This window comes from Mercenaria mercenaria, chromosome 2 (genome assembly GCF_021730395.1).
Source record: "Mercenaria mercenaria strain notata chromosome 2, MADL_Memer_1, whole genome shotgun sequence".
Classification (NCBI taxonomy): Eukaryota; Metazoa; Mollusca; class Bivalvia; order Venerida; family Veneridae; genus Mercenaria; species Mercenaria mercenaria.
In genome coordinates this window covers 117614032-117629681 of record NC_069362.1, presented here as the reverse complement: position 1 = coordinate 117629681, position 15650 = coordinate 117614032, and the positions used below count along the sequence as shown (strand labels likewise).

At 36.8% G+C, this 15650-nt stretch overlaps 1 protein-coding gene across 1 annotated transcript in view; it reads right to left on the bottom strand.

Annotated features, from left to right (window-relative positions):
• Window positions 1-494: 494 nt before the first annotated feature.
• The window catches only part of LOC123565050 (chitobiosyldiphosphodolichol beta-mannosyltransferase-like), a 51883-nt gene continuing 36727 nt past the window's right edge, over window positions 495-15650 (bottom strand). Inside the window, exons 6-13 of the mRNA XM_045359050.2 lie at window positions 13247-13357; window positions 12610-12722; window positions 11510-11548; window positions 9617-9679; window positions 7671-7781; window positions 6263-6377; window positions 5455-5530; window positions 495-1215 (exon numbers count right to left, since the gene is read on the bottom strand). Of these exons, the coding sequence (XP_045214985.2) occupies window positions 1051-1215; window positions 5455-5530; window positions 6263-6377; window positions 7671-7781; window positions 9617-9679; window positions 11510-11548; window positions 12610-12722; window positions 13247-13357 (793 nt within the window). The 3' untranslated portion in view covers window positions 495-1050. The remainder of the gene's footprint in view (window positions 1216-5454; window positions 5531-6262; window positions 6378-7670; window positions 7782-9616; window positions 9680-11509; window positions 11549-12609; window positions 12723-13246; window positions 13358-15650) is intronic.

Genomic DNA, 15650 nt, shown 5'->3' with positions numbered 1-15650 from the left:
AACCTGAAATTCTAAGTAAAAAGGGGGAATAAATCATAAAAAATTTGTGCCAGAGTTATGCATCTTGTGTTATATGATGTGGGTGATGATGTTAAACAAGTATTTTAAGTTTGAATCAAATCCTTTCAGCAATAACAGAGATAGAGTGAAAGTGCATCAAAACTTTAATCTTAAAAACTAAGTGAAAAGGGGAGATAAATCATGAAATATTGGTGCCAGAGTTATGGCTCTTATGTCAGATGATGTGGATGATGATGAGGAATAACTATTTCAAGTTTGAATCAAATCCATCAAGTAATTACAGAGATACATTGAAAAAAGAGAAAATGTAAAAAAAGTTTAACCAAGGTGGGGACGCGGAAAGACGCTGACGCCGGGTCGAGTAGGATAGCTCACCTTATACTTCGTATAGTCGAGCTAAAAACCTGGCAAATAAAGTGATGATCAGACCATGGTTCAGAGTTTAAATATTTAGTAAGACAAAACGTAACAGGTTTTTTTTGTATAAAATACAATTTAATAAATCTGTTGACGTTTATTTCTGCAAGACAGTTGTACTTGTTTCGGTTCATCTCAATTTCTACCACCACCATAAATACATCTTAGAAGAATCTTTGTATTTATATATCAGAGTATTACAGATTTCTGTCTTTGAGTTGCTTTTATGCCATTTTGTATAGAATAGTTTGAACTCATAGTGCACCTTGTATTTGAGCCGCACATTGAGAAAACCAACATAGTGTATTTGCGACCAGCATGGATCCAGACCAGCCTGTGCATCCGTGCAGTCTGGTCAGGATCCATGCTGTTCGCTTTCAAAGCCTTTTGCAATTAGAGAAAACATTCATGAATAGCATGGATCCTGATCAGACTGTGTGAATGCACAGGCTGGTCTGGATCCATGCTGGTCGCAAATGCACTATGTTGGTTTTCTCATGGTGCAGCTCATTTAGTTATCGCTGTTTCAAAAACAGATACGTTTCTTTAAAAATAGCACAAAAATAAATAAGTAAAAATCACAGATCAAAATGTACATCACTAAGAGAATTGTCACTGAGATTTCTTGTTGTCTGCAGTTTGACTAGACTGGTCCTCAAAAATTGGTAGAACTGTTTTGACCCAACAGTCATGCCATCTTGTAGTCTGAAAACCAGTCAAATTCTTTCTAAATTGGTCAAGCTTCTTGCTGTTATTGGGAAATCCCTGTAGTAACATCTGTAAAATAATGGAAGTAACTGATTGCATCATAATAAGCCACTCGCTCATCCTGTAACATTCTCCACTCTCTCACCCTGTAACATTCTAGTACCTAACCATGTGTAGCAGACACAGCTTGAGTACATGTATGCTATATAAAGCTGTTATCAAGCTAGTGGGAGCTGGGCCTGGGAATTCAGTGATTCATTTTGTAAATATGGCCACTTTAAGAAAAAATCTCCTGTACTTTTGTATTATTATGACATATGTAGATGAAACAATACATAACATGGCTGTTCAAAGTTTTACATTGGGAATAGAAACGTAATTGCTCTGAGACTTGCGTTGTTTTGTTGGGTTCTTAATCACACAGACAGAATTATAGGTCATACGGCAACTTTCCAGTTTTTGATGTCAGAGGAAGACCCCAGGAATTTCTCCAGGCAATATTTTAGGCTAGGGTGCGCACCTTCGGTAAACCACAGACCTTAGGTAATCTAGCTGTTTGTCTTCCTCACATGGAAGAATTCTATACACCCAAAGCAAGGTTTGGAACCACACAGCAATGAGTGGCAAGAGATTCAAAGTCTGAAGACTTTAACCACTTGGCCATGGAGGTCCCTGACTTGACCCATGATTAACTGGCATGACCATATGTCCTTTATCCAGAACAGGCATACAACCTGTATGTAACACAGTCATGATCATGATGCTGTTGATTTGGCTGTCATTTAATCACTCAATGTTTAAGTATTTGCTTCAAAAGTGTGGCCTTGACATTGCACCAGGAGACTTGTTGCAACATTCGTTAAACATTTATTCAAAATTCTTTGATGGATGACAAATTTATGAATCCGTATAAATCAGACTTTATAACAGTACTGTTGATCATAAAATATGTTCTTTACCTCCATTTTTTTACATATTAAATAATTCCTTTTTTCTTGCATAATAAAAAATCAAAAGAAAAGAGTTAATGTCTACAAGAAATTTTCTTGAATGGTGGTCTGATTTTGTTAATTAAGTTATTTTAAAACCTTCAGTGAATTTTTTTAAGTTTAAAGTCATTTTCCTCTCTGCAGGAACAAAGTTTGGAACCTTGGCCTTCATCCACCCCTGTTAGATATTGATCATTGACTGTCAGATAAAAACAAGAAGCTGCGTTCAATAAACGCTTGATGCCCCCGGTGGCATCCTTGTCGATACAAAGCAAACTAAGTCCAAAACGAGGTCAAGTTCAAGGTCAAGGTCAAACTGAGGTCAGGTGATGTCTGAAGATGAGGAATGGTCACAGGTTACATCTGCATTAGTATCAATTCATTCTTGTAAGGGGTATTGATGCTAGATGAAACGGTCATTTGCTTAACCAAGACATGGCCCGTATAAAGCAACCTATGTCCAAAATAAGGTCAAGGTCAAGGTCAAACTGAGGTCAGGTGATGTCTGAAGATGAAAAATGGTCACAGGTTATATCTGCATTAGTATCAAGTCATTCTAGTAACGGGTATTGATGCTAGATGAAACGGTCCCATTTGGTTAACCTCGTATGGACAGATGAATGAACGAACGGACAGGACAATCACTATATGCCTCCCGCATCAGTAGATGCTGGGGGCATAAAAAATCCTTGACAATTCCCTGACCTTGATTTATTTTATTTCCCTGACTTTTCTGATGTGCAGCAACCCTGTCATTATATTATGGTCAATAAATCCCTTTATGGATGTCGGAGCTATGGACCAGACACAAAATGGACCAAATTAATCTCTGAGCTTCAAGTGTGTCTGACACTATGGGGCTATATGAAATGGGTCTTGCGCACAAGATGTTGCAATGTTATGGTGAACATTTATGCCAAGCTATTTTACAATCTCTTGATGAACAATAAAATAACAGACTGCACACAAAATTTGAAGCAAATAGACTGTGTCATGGATTGTGTTTTCTATTTGCCATTCTATGGGGATTTAAATATTGACAGGATCCTGCTATCTTTCTAAAACCTACAAACACTTTCAATGTCTTTAATGCTAATATTCCTATAACAAGAGTGCCAGAATGTCACAATATACGCCTGTCACAGCAAATTCCTTTACTCTAGCTGCTGTATTGCAAATGAATTTTAATTTTGTGGTTGTTTAGTAATTATTGTAAGTCTTTTGTTTTCCTAAGTCCACAAAAAAAATTCCTTACCAGGTAGAGAGACCTTAAAATACACCTAAAATTTGAAAGTAACATCTATGTTGTACCACAGAAAAGTGGTCTTGGTTTTTCCCTATGGTCAATTATAAAAAAGTTACAATATAAGTTATTTATAGTAACAACTAAGGGAAGTTAATCATAAAAAAAAAAAAAAAAAAAAAAAAAAAAAAATCCAAAAAAAAAAATGTAAGTCCACACAAAAGTCTTCACCAGGTAGAGATTGGTCAAAATACACCTCAAAATTGGATGTAGCATGCATGTTGTACTACAGAAAAGTGGTCTCGATTTTTCCCTACGACTAGTAATGAAGAAGTTACAATATAAGCTATTTATAGTAACAACAAAGGGAATTAATTCTAAAGAAAGGAACTGTGCATGACACTTTCTCTCATGATGGTGTATAATTGTGCCAAGTTACATCAAAATCCCTCTATGCATGAAGAAGAAATGCTTCGGACAAAGTCATTCTTGTATCTGACCTTTGGCCTCTAAGTGTGACCTTGACCTTTGACCTAGGGACCTGGTTCTTGCGCATGACACTCCGCCTCGTGGTGGTGAACATTTGTGCAAAGTTACATCAAAATCCCTCTATGCATGAAGAAGAAATGCTCCGGACAAGGTTTTCATTCTTGTATCCTTTGACCTCTAAGTGTGACCTTGACCTTAGACCTAGGGACCTGGTTCTTGTGCACAACACTCCGCCTCGTGGTGGTGAACATTTGTGCCAAGTTATATCAAAATCCCTCCATGCATGAAGAAGATATGCTCCGGACAAAGTTTTCTTTCTTGTATCCTTTGACCTCTAAGTGTGACCTTGACCTTAGACCTAGGGACCTGGTTCTTGCGCATGACACTCCGTCTCATGATGATGAACAACTGTGCCAACTTTCATCAAAATCCCTCCATGCATGAAGAAGATATGCTCCGGACAAAGTCATTCTTGAATTTGACCTTTGACCTCTAAGTGTGACCTTGACCTTAGACCTAGGGACCTGGTTTTTGTGCATGACACTCCGTCTCATGATGGTGAACAACTGTGCCAAGTTACATCAAAATCCCTTCATGCATGTAGAAGATATGCTCCGGACAAAGTCTGTGGACGCCGCCCACCTGCCCACCCACCTGCCCGGCAGGGGCGTTCCCATAATACGTCCAGTTTTTTGAACGGGCGTATAAAAATGAACCTGGACATATCAATAACCAAGACAGAAATAGTTCTGTCCTTAAACAGATCATTAAAATGTGTAAGGATATTTATCAGTCACTGTAATTATACCTTAAAATGGAAACGTGACATTCGTTAACATGAAAAAGACAGGCTACAAACTACTAATTCCATTAAACAAGGTTAACATTAAAACTTCTGCCAAGGGCCAGAATGATGATCACAAAATTAAAGCCAAGGAAAGGATGTTTCTCTTTTGATTCTTTGACAATACTGATACAATTTTCCAAAAGTGTTCGGTTATTTTATCAAACCCTCTTCAAAAACATTTTCTGCCGATAGTTGAACATACCGCAATATAGGCTGCATCTCAGCCACCCATCTCCTCCCAACACAAAAAATAAAAGACTCAGTTGGACTGAGTCTGTTCATGAGAGGTAATAAAATATGCAAGACTGATAATATATGAATTTTTTGCCCCTAGGGAGACAATTTAAAATAAGCTCGCTGCGAAATTCTGTAATGATTCAGATGATATCTAACTGAACAATGGTTATTGCACAACCTCTTTCGTCATCCGTCAATGGTCAATGTCAACATCTGGATTTAAAAAGATATAAAAATGAAAAAAAAATCTGCAAATAAAACTTGACCTTGACCATAATCTGAAACAGATGGAGACAGACTATTGTCTCAATGGGACAAACATTTATTTCAAGTTATATCAATACAAATCCAGATACATGAAAGATATTGAGCAAACACTAACCACATTATCGATGGACAGATGGATAAACATACAGACAGAGAGATGAGCACACATCATTGTAAGTGCCAGCTTTGGCTAAATGGCAAAAAAAAATGCCTTGTTCTTTTTTTGTTTTACTTACATGTATACTTTTATTTAAGCCTTGGCTATCGTTGAATATTAGGCCATTTTCTTCATGTTTGACTAGCTCACCTAAACTGAAATGGAAATATTTCCGTGACAACATATATATCGGAGACATATTACATCCTGTTCTACTATCTGAATTCCTTCAACAAAATACTAGCTTATAAACAATCAAGAGATGTCCTCTCAGATCAAGTTATGCAACTCTGGTCTTATTTTATTAAAATTATGCCATTTTTAACATATTTTGTGAACGTTCTGCATGTGAGACTGTTTCTTAGGATTCACCACACATCTATCTTAAGCATCATTAGATGGCCTTACCTGGCAAGTTATATAACTCTCCCTTACATGTGTGAAGTTTTGAAAGTATTTGACTTAGTAGTTTAACTGTTTTACATAATTTTCTATTTTGAAGTTTAATGTCACACCAATACAATTATATGTCATATGGTGTCTTTCAAGCTTTTGGTCACTGGAGAAGACCACAGGTGCCCTTCCCTGCATCATTACATCACGTGCAGGCACCTGGGTAGAACCACTGACCTCCTCTAAGCCAGCTAGATGGCTTCCTCATATGAACAATTGAACACTCTAAGAGGGACTCGAACCCCCATCAGGGTGGCAGACAAAATGAGTTCAGCCTCAATGTGTTTTATCAAATCATCATGGAGAACATCGAACTCATGACCCTGTGAGCTGTAGATCTTTGCTCTCCTTACTGAGCCAAAAAGGCGAGCTTAACATCCAGTCTGTTATTAAAAAAAAAAAGCTGGGAAAGCACTAACCACAGAACAACTCACCAGTTAAAGTCTATGGCACAAACAGGTAAACAACAACCAAACATGTCAACCACCTTCATTGGGAGATCAAGGCCACTTGATGATTTATGAAGACATATACCCAGATCTGCACTTCCTGCAATACAAACATACAATTATCAAAATACATTCCTAAATAGTTTAAGAATTAAATCTACATGAAGCTTCTTTGCCAGCATAGAACACAATCAAGTGAAACAATAAAAGACTCAGTTTGACGCAGTCTGTTTATGCGAGGTAATAAACTTTCCTCGTTACAGACATCTAGATGTACATATTTGATGTTGACATGTGCAATCGCGGAAAATGAAGTATGTGCAACACCGCTTACACCCCCAGCACTGGCTTAAGGGGAACATTATACTTATATTAGACTCTATGACCTTCAGGGAGAAAGAGAAAAATATCACATATGACAGATAGCCTTCAATACAATCCCAAACTTAAATATCTTCTAACTTACTTATTTAAATACAGAAAGGAGTAAATTTAAATTAAATAAATTTATATTTTCAGTTTATTTTCAAAAACAATCATACTGCCAAACTTTGTTCGCTCTATTGCAATAGCCCTTATGTAAATTTTTTCAAGAAATTGGTAATACGTTATCAGCCAATCGTGGGATGTAAATAACTGGGTAAAAACTAGAGATGCTTTTGAGAAAAGTGCATGTCTCCCACAAGGGCCATAATTCCGAAGTGCCTGGGCCGATTTGGCTAGTTATCGAACCTGGTCGAGAACTTATTGGCAAACATATTTTATTCAAGTTTGACGAAGATTGGATGAGAAATGTCCGACTTAGAGTGCAAACAAGATTTATGACAGAGTGACTGACACACACACACACACGGACAGGAGTAAATCAATATGTCTCCCACACCACTGTGTGGTGGGAGAGATAATTACCAGAAATGTCTCAGTACCAGAGGTGTAAATACTTCTCCATACACTATTGATTAAAGCAAAATTCTTAACTTTACAACATGACTCATACAAATTTGGTTTTTAGACAATGTTTCAACAACTATTTATAATGCAGACGATATTGACATTCAGCATGCTCCATGATCTAAATTACCGGAAATGCAAAATGTCAAGCAAAACAATATGATGGAAGATGTGTATAGATTTCTTTTACATATTAATTTGGCAGGCATGTGTTTTTGTTCACTCCGTCTTTACTGTCTGTCATCTTTGGTAACAATTTTCAATTGTTTAGTATCTTTATACATTCAAGTGTAAGTCTACACCAGTGAAAAGATATTGTGGTAATCTAACTGTTTGAATCAATGGAATTTTCAAATATTATTTCAACAAAACCACCGAAAAGAAAGTTTTTTTACAAATGTTCAGTGGTATTACTAAGTAACTAAGGTATCAAGTATGTTACCTAACAGCAATGGATAATCCTCGGGTGAAAGCCAAGGTAGGCAGAATGATACATGGCTCCACTGCTGAGATTCTATCTTCTTTTGATAAAACTCCTTCAATGGCCCCTTTCCTAGAAATCATAACACATTTTGTGATCAATCAATATTGTGATCAGTCACATTTAGTGATTTCAACTGTGAAAATTATCATAAACTGCTCTTGACTATGCACAACATAGAATACACTTATTGCAACTATAATGTTTGCTGCAAAATGGGACAGGAAAAAAAAAACTCCTTCTTGTCAACAAATTTTAAGTAAGTGAAGAATCAGCTGTGTAAAAACATTGCTGGACAAAATGGTAGACAAAAGGTAGTACTGTTTAAGAAGAAAAATCTTCAGCTACAGTTTCCAGCTAGTGTTGGATTAACAAGACCTGGGTTTACCAAATGCAAAGACATATTCTTAGTGCATATGTTTTAAATTGGGATAACTGATGGCAATCAAAACTAGCACTTGCCTTGATTGGAATTTCCCTTTGCTGCTTTAAGTGCCAGCAATTTCAGTTAGTGACTATGGTTTTTAAACTGTGCTGTTAGTGACTATGGTTTTTAAACTGTGCTGTTATCAATGATGTCTATTTACTTCCAGAGTTTACAGCCCCTATTTAAATACAATTGACAGTGGACCCTACACAGATGCTACAGACCAGGTTAGATGAAGAATAAGTAAGCACTTCATGAGAATAAGTTGATTAAAGGTTTCTTTCTATTTTTAGCTCTAGCTTCCCCTGAAAGTGGTCATTTTCTCCTATATAAGTCTATGTAAAACTTGCCCCCCATGGGGGCGGGGCCTCTTTTCATCCCAGGGGCATAATTTGAACAATCTTCATAGAGGACCATTAGATGATGTCACATGCCAAATATCAAGGCTCTATGCCTTGCAGTTTTGGACAAGAAGATTTTAAAGTTTTTCCTTTCGGTTGCCATGGCAACCAGAGTTCTGCATGGAATGAAATTTTTTGAATAATTTTGAAAGGGGGGCACCCAAGGATCATTCCTGTGAAGTTTGGTGTAATTCTGCCCAGTGGTTTTCAAGAAGAAGATTTTTTTAGAAAATGTTGACGGACACACGATGGACGGTTGACGACGGACGACAGACATAGCTCATCATGAGCCTTTGGCTCAGGTGACCTAAAAACTTTACAATGATGCAACAGACTAAAACCGCTAAAGACCCCTGAAATTGTTCATGAGAAGAAGTTGTCTGAAGGTTCTTTTTTTCTATAATACGAGTGACCCTTAACAGGGGCCAAGTGCCCTCTTCTTAAACAAAATTGAAAAGACCTTACTATGATGCTACAGACCAAGTCCAATGAAGATCCATTAAGTCGTTTATGAGGAGGTCATCAAAAGGTATTTTTTGTTTAACTTTAGTGACCCGTGAAAAAGGCCATGCCCCGGTTTCAACAGATCTAAAAGAAGACCTTAAAGTGATGTTACGAACAAAGTTTGATGAAGATCCAAGTGGTTCATGGGAGGAAATCATTTAAAGGTGAGATCAAGTGCCCCAATTTGAACAAATTTAAGGGAAGACCTTGCTAAGATGCTACAGACAGTGTAATTCTGATTAGTACTTTCAGAGGAGAAGAAGTTTAAGTAAATTGTTGACAACAGACACAGGACAAGGGATGCCAGACCTCCTCCTATACTTACAGCTCATCCTGAACCCATGTGCTCAAGAGGAAGCGATGTTACTTGTCAAGTGTGGTCAACTAATGATGCTGAAGACATGTTTGAGCAAAATTTTTATGATACTGACACTGACATGGAAGACAACATAAGCTACTTTTAAAAAAAAAAAAATCAAATACTCAAAATTCCCTAACTGGAGAAGTGTCTTTTTCTCAAAATATCAAAAGAAAAGGACTAAACTTATTACTTGGAAGAAAGAAAGTGACTTTACCTGTTATAACACAGACAATGTCAGGTATATCTGTAGTTTTAGTTGAAACTTGCTTTTCGTACTCTGAAATATTCACATGCAGTTTCATTTATTATTCTAGAAAAAAAAGATCAGTTACACTGAAATGCACCAAACTTTTGCCTATTAAAGCAAAAACATAATTAGATATCTAAACTTAATGAAAATTATACTGTAAAACTCATGCAAACTTTATTTCCTAAATTTGCTCTGATTTGCTTTCTCTTACTTATCACTAAACTGTCTAACAGAATATCTAAGTCAGAAAAGGGTTATAATTTTGAGTTTAATTCAGTCAAGACTAGGAAACACTGTATGCAGTTCACAGCCTGATAGTTGGGGCCTCCATGTCGAAGAGTGGTTACAATTGCTGACTTAGAATCACTTGCCCCTCATTCCTGTAGGCTCAGAACCTTGCTTAGGATGAAGAATGCATGTAAGAAAGCCATACAGCAGACTTACAGAAAGTTGAAAATTGTGACCCTCCTTACCAGGGTGCCAGCCATTGCCTGAAATAGTGCACTCAGGGGCACCTGGGGTCTTCCTTCATTATATAAAGATTGAAAGTTGTCATATGATGTACAATTTTGTCAGTGTAACATTAAATCCAACAAGATATTTAACAGTAGCACACACAGTGTGCCCAATCAGATGATCACACTACGTCATTTTGAGCTCAAAGATGAAAGTGGAAAGGTAAACAAAAATTATAAATCAGGGCGTAAGAATTTTATTCAATATATTGTGTTAACATCATGCACATGATTCGAAACCTATTTTAAAGTGCTACCTCCTGTTTTATGTTTTTCCCACCAAAACATTCTCGTTTTAACACTTTTCCTGTTCAACCACTTTTGACGTTGTGTGCTCACTGTGCAAGTCAATTGAACAGGAATAGCGTGAAAACAAGGTTTGATGACTTGAAAGTCTTGTGTACATACATGCGATAGTTACTGAGATACAAAACTTAACCAAGATGTGATGACAGCAATGCCAATGCCCATTTGAGCAGAATAGCTCTCCCTACTCTTCAAATGGTGGAGCTTAAAATGAGTTTGCCAAAGAAATTTGCCTCAATTTTTAGCACGAGAATATCTATAGTATATTTGAAATAAATCATTCAATATTTTCATTTCTTTTGTCTGGTCTATTCTTTTTTTTCAACAAGATTACTTATCTGGAGATCAGTTAACTAAAAGTACAAACTCCAGACTTGTCAAATATAACTGATTACTTTCCTACATAAACCAGTGGTAAGGTGAAATTTTCATGCAGTGCAATGTCTAAGGACAATTTATCATGATAAACAAACATCCCACAGGGTACTGTAGAATCATTTAGTTTTGTGGGCAGGAAATTTTGTGGTTTTGCCCAAAACAGTCATTTCAAGGGGATATGAATTTGTGAATTTCAAATTTTAAACAACAAAAAAAAAAACATTGGTAATTTTACTTGTTTGCTAGGACTTAATTTCATGTGTTGACTCAACCATGAAATCCACGAAAATTAATACCTCACAAAAACTAAGGATTTTACAGTATCTACATTACAAACTCTTACTTTTACTTTTTTTTTTGTTTTTTGTTGCATCCTAAGCTTTATATACATAAACTCCTGTAACTTTTCAGCTTGGTGAATGATGACCCCTGAGCCCATTTTAGCATTATTTCAGGCACAGGCAGGCACATAGGTAGATCTTCAAACCTTCTGTCAGCAGGCCGGATAGCTACCTCAACTTGAAGCTCGGTTTATAGGGTAAGTGATTCAAAGTCAGCTGTCCTTACCACCTAGGAAAGGAGGTCCACACAGATAGACCTTATATCTCTGAGCTTATAGGAAAGAGGTGTTAATTAACATATAAAACTTTCACACTACCTTCGAGGGCTGCTAACAAAACACCAAAGTCTTCATCCTCTGAAAAAAAAAATGCAAAAGTTCACATTATAATTATAACAAGGAAGTTTGTTCCAACTGATTGCTGATTTTTTTTATAATGTTATTATCACTTTAAAATACTATAAAGACAATCGCATGCAACTACTCAACTGGGGGACCAAGTTTACAAAGGAATCAACCCAGTGATGTAGTAACACACAGACTTGAAATGAAACATATTTGTTCAAGAAATCACAACACACAATGATTGAGAAGTTTTTATTTGCCATTAAATGCACTAAAATTAGAAATCTAATACATCTTAATTAGTGTTCTAGATCATAAATCTGCATTTGAAGACCAGTAATTTTCAGCATCTGGTAGTTTCTGATCATAATCTTGAAATTCAGAGACAGCAAGGTTACATTCTTTGCCTCGTAGCCTAGTGGTAGAGCGCCCGCTTCGAATTAGGGAGGTCATGGGTTCGATCCCTGGCCGCGTCATACCCAAGACGTAAAAAATAGTACTAGCAGCTTCCTCACTTGGCGCTCAGCATTAAGAGGATAGTGCTAGGACTGGTCAGCCCAGTCTCAGTATAATGTGACTTGGTGGGGTATCATGCCACGTGTCTACAGCGTGATATTCCAGTGAGGCAGCACTATAAAGTAGGGCATTGTGCTCGCTGCTACAAATAGACACTGTCATTTATATGACTGAAAAATTGTTGAAAGAGACGTTAAACCCACACACACACACACACACATTGTGGCCTTGATACTCAGCTTTATGAATTGTGACCCTCCTTACTAAGATAGCATATCTGCTAGAAAGAAACTTAACCCTCCAAATATTTCATATCATGGGCATAGAAGATTTTGTTTTGTCTTTTCTGTGTTTACAGTTACTCAGATATTATTCAGTGCATATGATGACTTTTCCAGCTCTTGATGGTGCAGGAAGAGAGTAGGTGCTCCTCTGGGCATTATTTCATAATGGGCAGGCACCTGGGTAGAACCACTGACCTTCTGTGAGCCAGCTGGATGGCTTCCTCAAATAAAGAATTGTAATTAACCAATCAGCCATAGAAGCCAAACCTGTACCTGTCCAGCTTGTACTACTGATGACAAGGGCTGGGCGACTCTGTAGATAAAAGGCATCCCCGTTACCATTAGAAACTGTGAACGCTGTTTCATCCTGACATACTGTCCCACTCCTGGATACAATAGAATTTATATATATCAATGATTATACCTGAATACCAAGGATATCCATTCATATAGCAGAAACATTGTACAAACTTTCCTGACAGAAAAAAATACACTCATCAAAAGGGATTTTCTGTTACGTTTCAATACTTTTATTTGCTCAACTCCCTATTTAAGTACATGAAGAAAAAAAAATGTAATTTCTAACAAACGTCTAAAATTTTAACAAGGGGCATTACCACTGAGTAAACACGTCAGACTCCTTACTGCATTTACCTCCCTTACATTTGTTCTGCTTTTTTTCGGCTTAGCTTATGGCCTTATTGTAGCTTTTTTGAAGCCTGGACTGGTTTTAAATGAAGAGGTGAGGTTGCAACCCTAGCAGGTTTCCAACAGGCAACCTCCAGCTACTGATACTTTACCCAACAGCCCAAGGCTCCACTCATTTTTTCCCCATTTTTTTGTCTAAAACTTTTAATTCTTTGTTTAAATATGTCTGACTAAATAAATACTAAGTACAAATAGTACTCACTTTGGTCTGAATACAGAGTATTCTTCTGCTAATCTCAAAAACAGTTTGTGCCGATCGTTTAGTGGGGTCTCCTTGAAAATGTGTGCTGGTCTGTCATACATTACTGTTGCTCTGTAAGATATCAGTGAAAAATGTTGAGAATTCTGTAAAAGGATTTTCCCAAAAAAGTAAAATATCTTTTTTTAAAAACCCTTACCTGGGTTAAGTGCAGATGACATACAACAAGCTTGATTAGTAAAATCTGTGGGAAGATCTATTGGAAGCATAGAAAGCAACCAAGCAAAATAATACCAGACTGCATTTGATTGAGTCTGTTTAACAGGAAATGAATATGCCATATAATACCTTTCCAAAGTACCTTGCCATATAATACATAGACATTGTCATCAGGGCTTCGGAAATTTGCCGGTTTGTCGGTTTTGGACCGATTTTTGACTTTTCAGACCGATTCGTGAAGTGAAAGAACGAAAAAAATCGGTCCCGTAAAAATGGAGAAAAGTGTAAATTTCGGTCTGATATCTCAATACACGATCACCTGCCAAGTAGGAAATTGTTGGTCGCACCTTCAGATAATCAATAAACGTGTCAATCGGTCTGATTGTCACTTTGATAATCGGTCCGTAATTAGCGCGTGACGCAATCAGTGCTCGCGCGGCACATCCTTTAATGTTTGCAGACAGCCGACTGCGGTGTATTAAACATTTTCGACTTGTTTCCTAACGTTTCTGACTGGATCCAAATCATTTCGACGGGGATCCACTTCCGACGGATGGTTTATTTCAAAAGGCTATGTTTGATCACGGTAACAAACAAATGGTCACTGCATTTAATCAAAGAGCTATAATTGTACATTATAGGTCTTTGATTTAATGAGACATCACACGGAAAACCGATAAAAATAATTTTTACAATTACTTGATTTGAAAACATTACATGATTCATTTGTTGGGGCTCCAGTTGAAACAAATGCAGAAAATCGTCTTTGCAACCCGACTGTACAAAAAAGAAAAAAATGGACGGGCAACCACGAATGATAAAGAAAACCGGAGTGGCACTGTTTATTAAATCGGTCTTTTAAAAAACGTTTCAAAAAATGAAATTTTGTTTACATCAGAAGAGAACATATAACTTTATACAGTAATGTAGTTGCTTATTGAAGTACAACGTAAGTGAAATGGCCAACCCGCGTGACGTTTTGGTGCTATACTTGCGGGAAATTCGATCTCAGCGTTCAAATAACGTACACTTCGGTCCGCGGCAGATTATTCTTTAAATACTGAGGCTGTTTAGCAGAGAAAATGTGTCGTGTAACTCACTTTGACGCATTGTATTTTATAGAATTCCGTCAAAAAAATGAGGAAACATCACAAGTATCTGCCGTGTATACGGTATCAAGGTCACGTGCGTTGGCTTTTAGACTAGTTACGCACACGGTGTCTATAAAGAGCTGAAATAAGACTTTCTCAAAACACATCGCAATTAGTCTTAATAGTCATAGATCGGTTGTTTATGATATAAAAGGGTGTTTTCAATGCAAAATAGTAGTGAAATTTGAAAAAAATTGAATTTTGACCATATTTTGAGTAGATGCGCCTATTCAGCAGCGATTTCTGGGATTAAAAAGCCAATATTTTGTCTCCAGAATGTCAGAAAATGCACAAAATGCATCCTTTTGGGTCTTATTCATGACGGTATGAATGATATTTCAGAATCCAAGTGAAAAATAATGCAAACGAGTGAAACTTTTACCAAAATATACAATAAAAGGGCCATAGGGCCAAAATTTAGCCCAGTAAATTGGTAGGGGGTGGCTTCTATTAAATGTCTATATTTCTCTAAAATCTCGAAATTTCACAATGAAACTTGGCAATATGTTTGGTATTACATCTTTCTTGAAAATAGAAATGAAAATTGTGTGATATTTGAAAAGAAACATTTCTTTCAATGCCTCGTATTATCTCGGAAAAACATCGAAATTTAAACAAAGTAACGATCACACATAACACTGAATAACTGTCTTCATTGTATGGTAACGCGCGGTGACTGGTAACTCAGTTTTAATGCATGACATGCTTATTTCTTTACCCTATCACGTTTTACAAAATATGTAATATTGGGAATGCGGTGGGTGGGGTAGCGCCGATGTCAGGATTTTCGTTTCGGACCGATTGAGTTATCAAAATTTCCGCAGCCCTGATTGTCATTAATTAATGTATCAGTTTTATACACCAGCACGATTTGTTTCAGGTAAGAACAAGTCATGGCCTATCCCTCTTGTAATGAGTACATTGGATGTGTCAATATTCCATATAAACTACTGATATATGTGTTGCCATGGCATTATGTTGCAAAATTTATAAATTAATACTGGCTTATACCTGTATATCATGTGATGCCGCCAAAG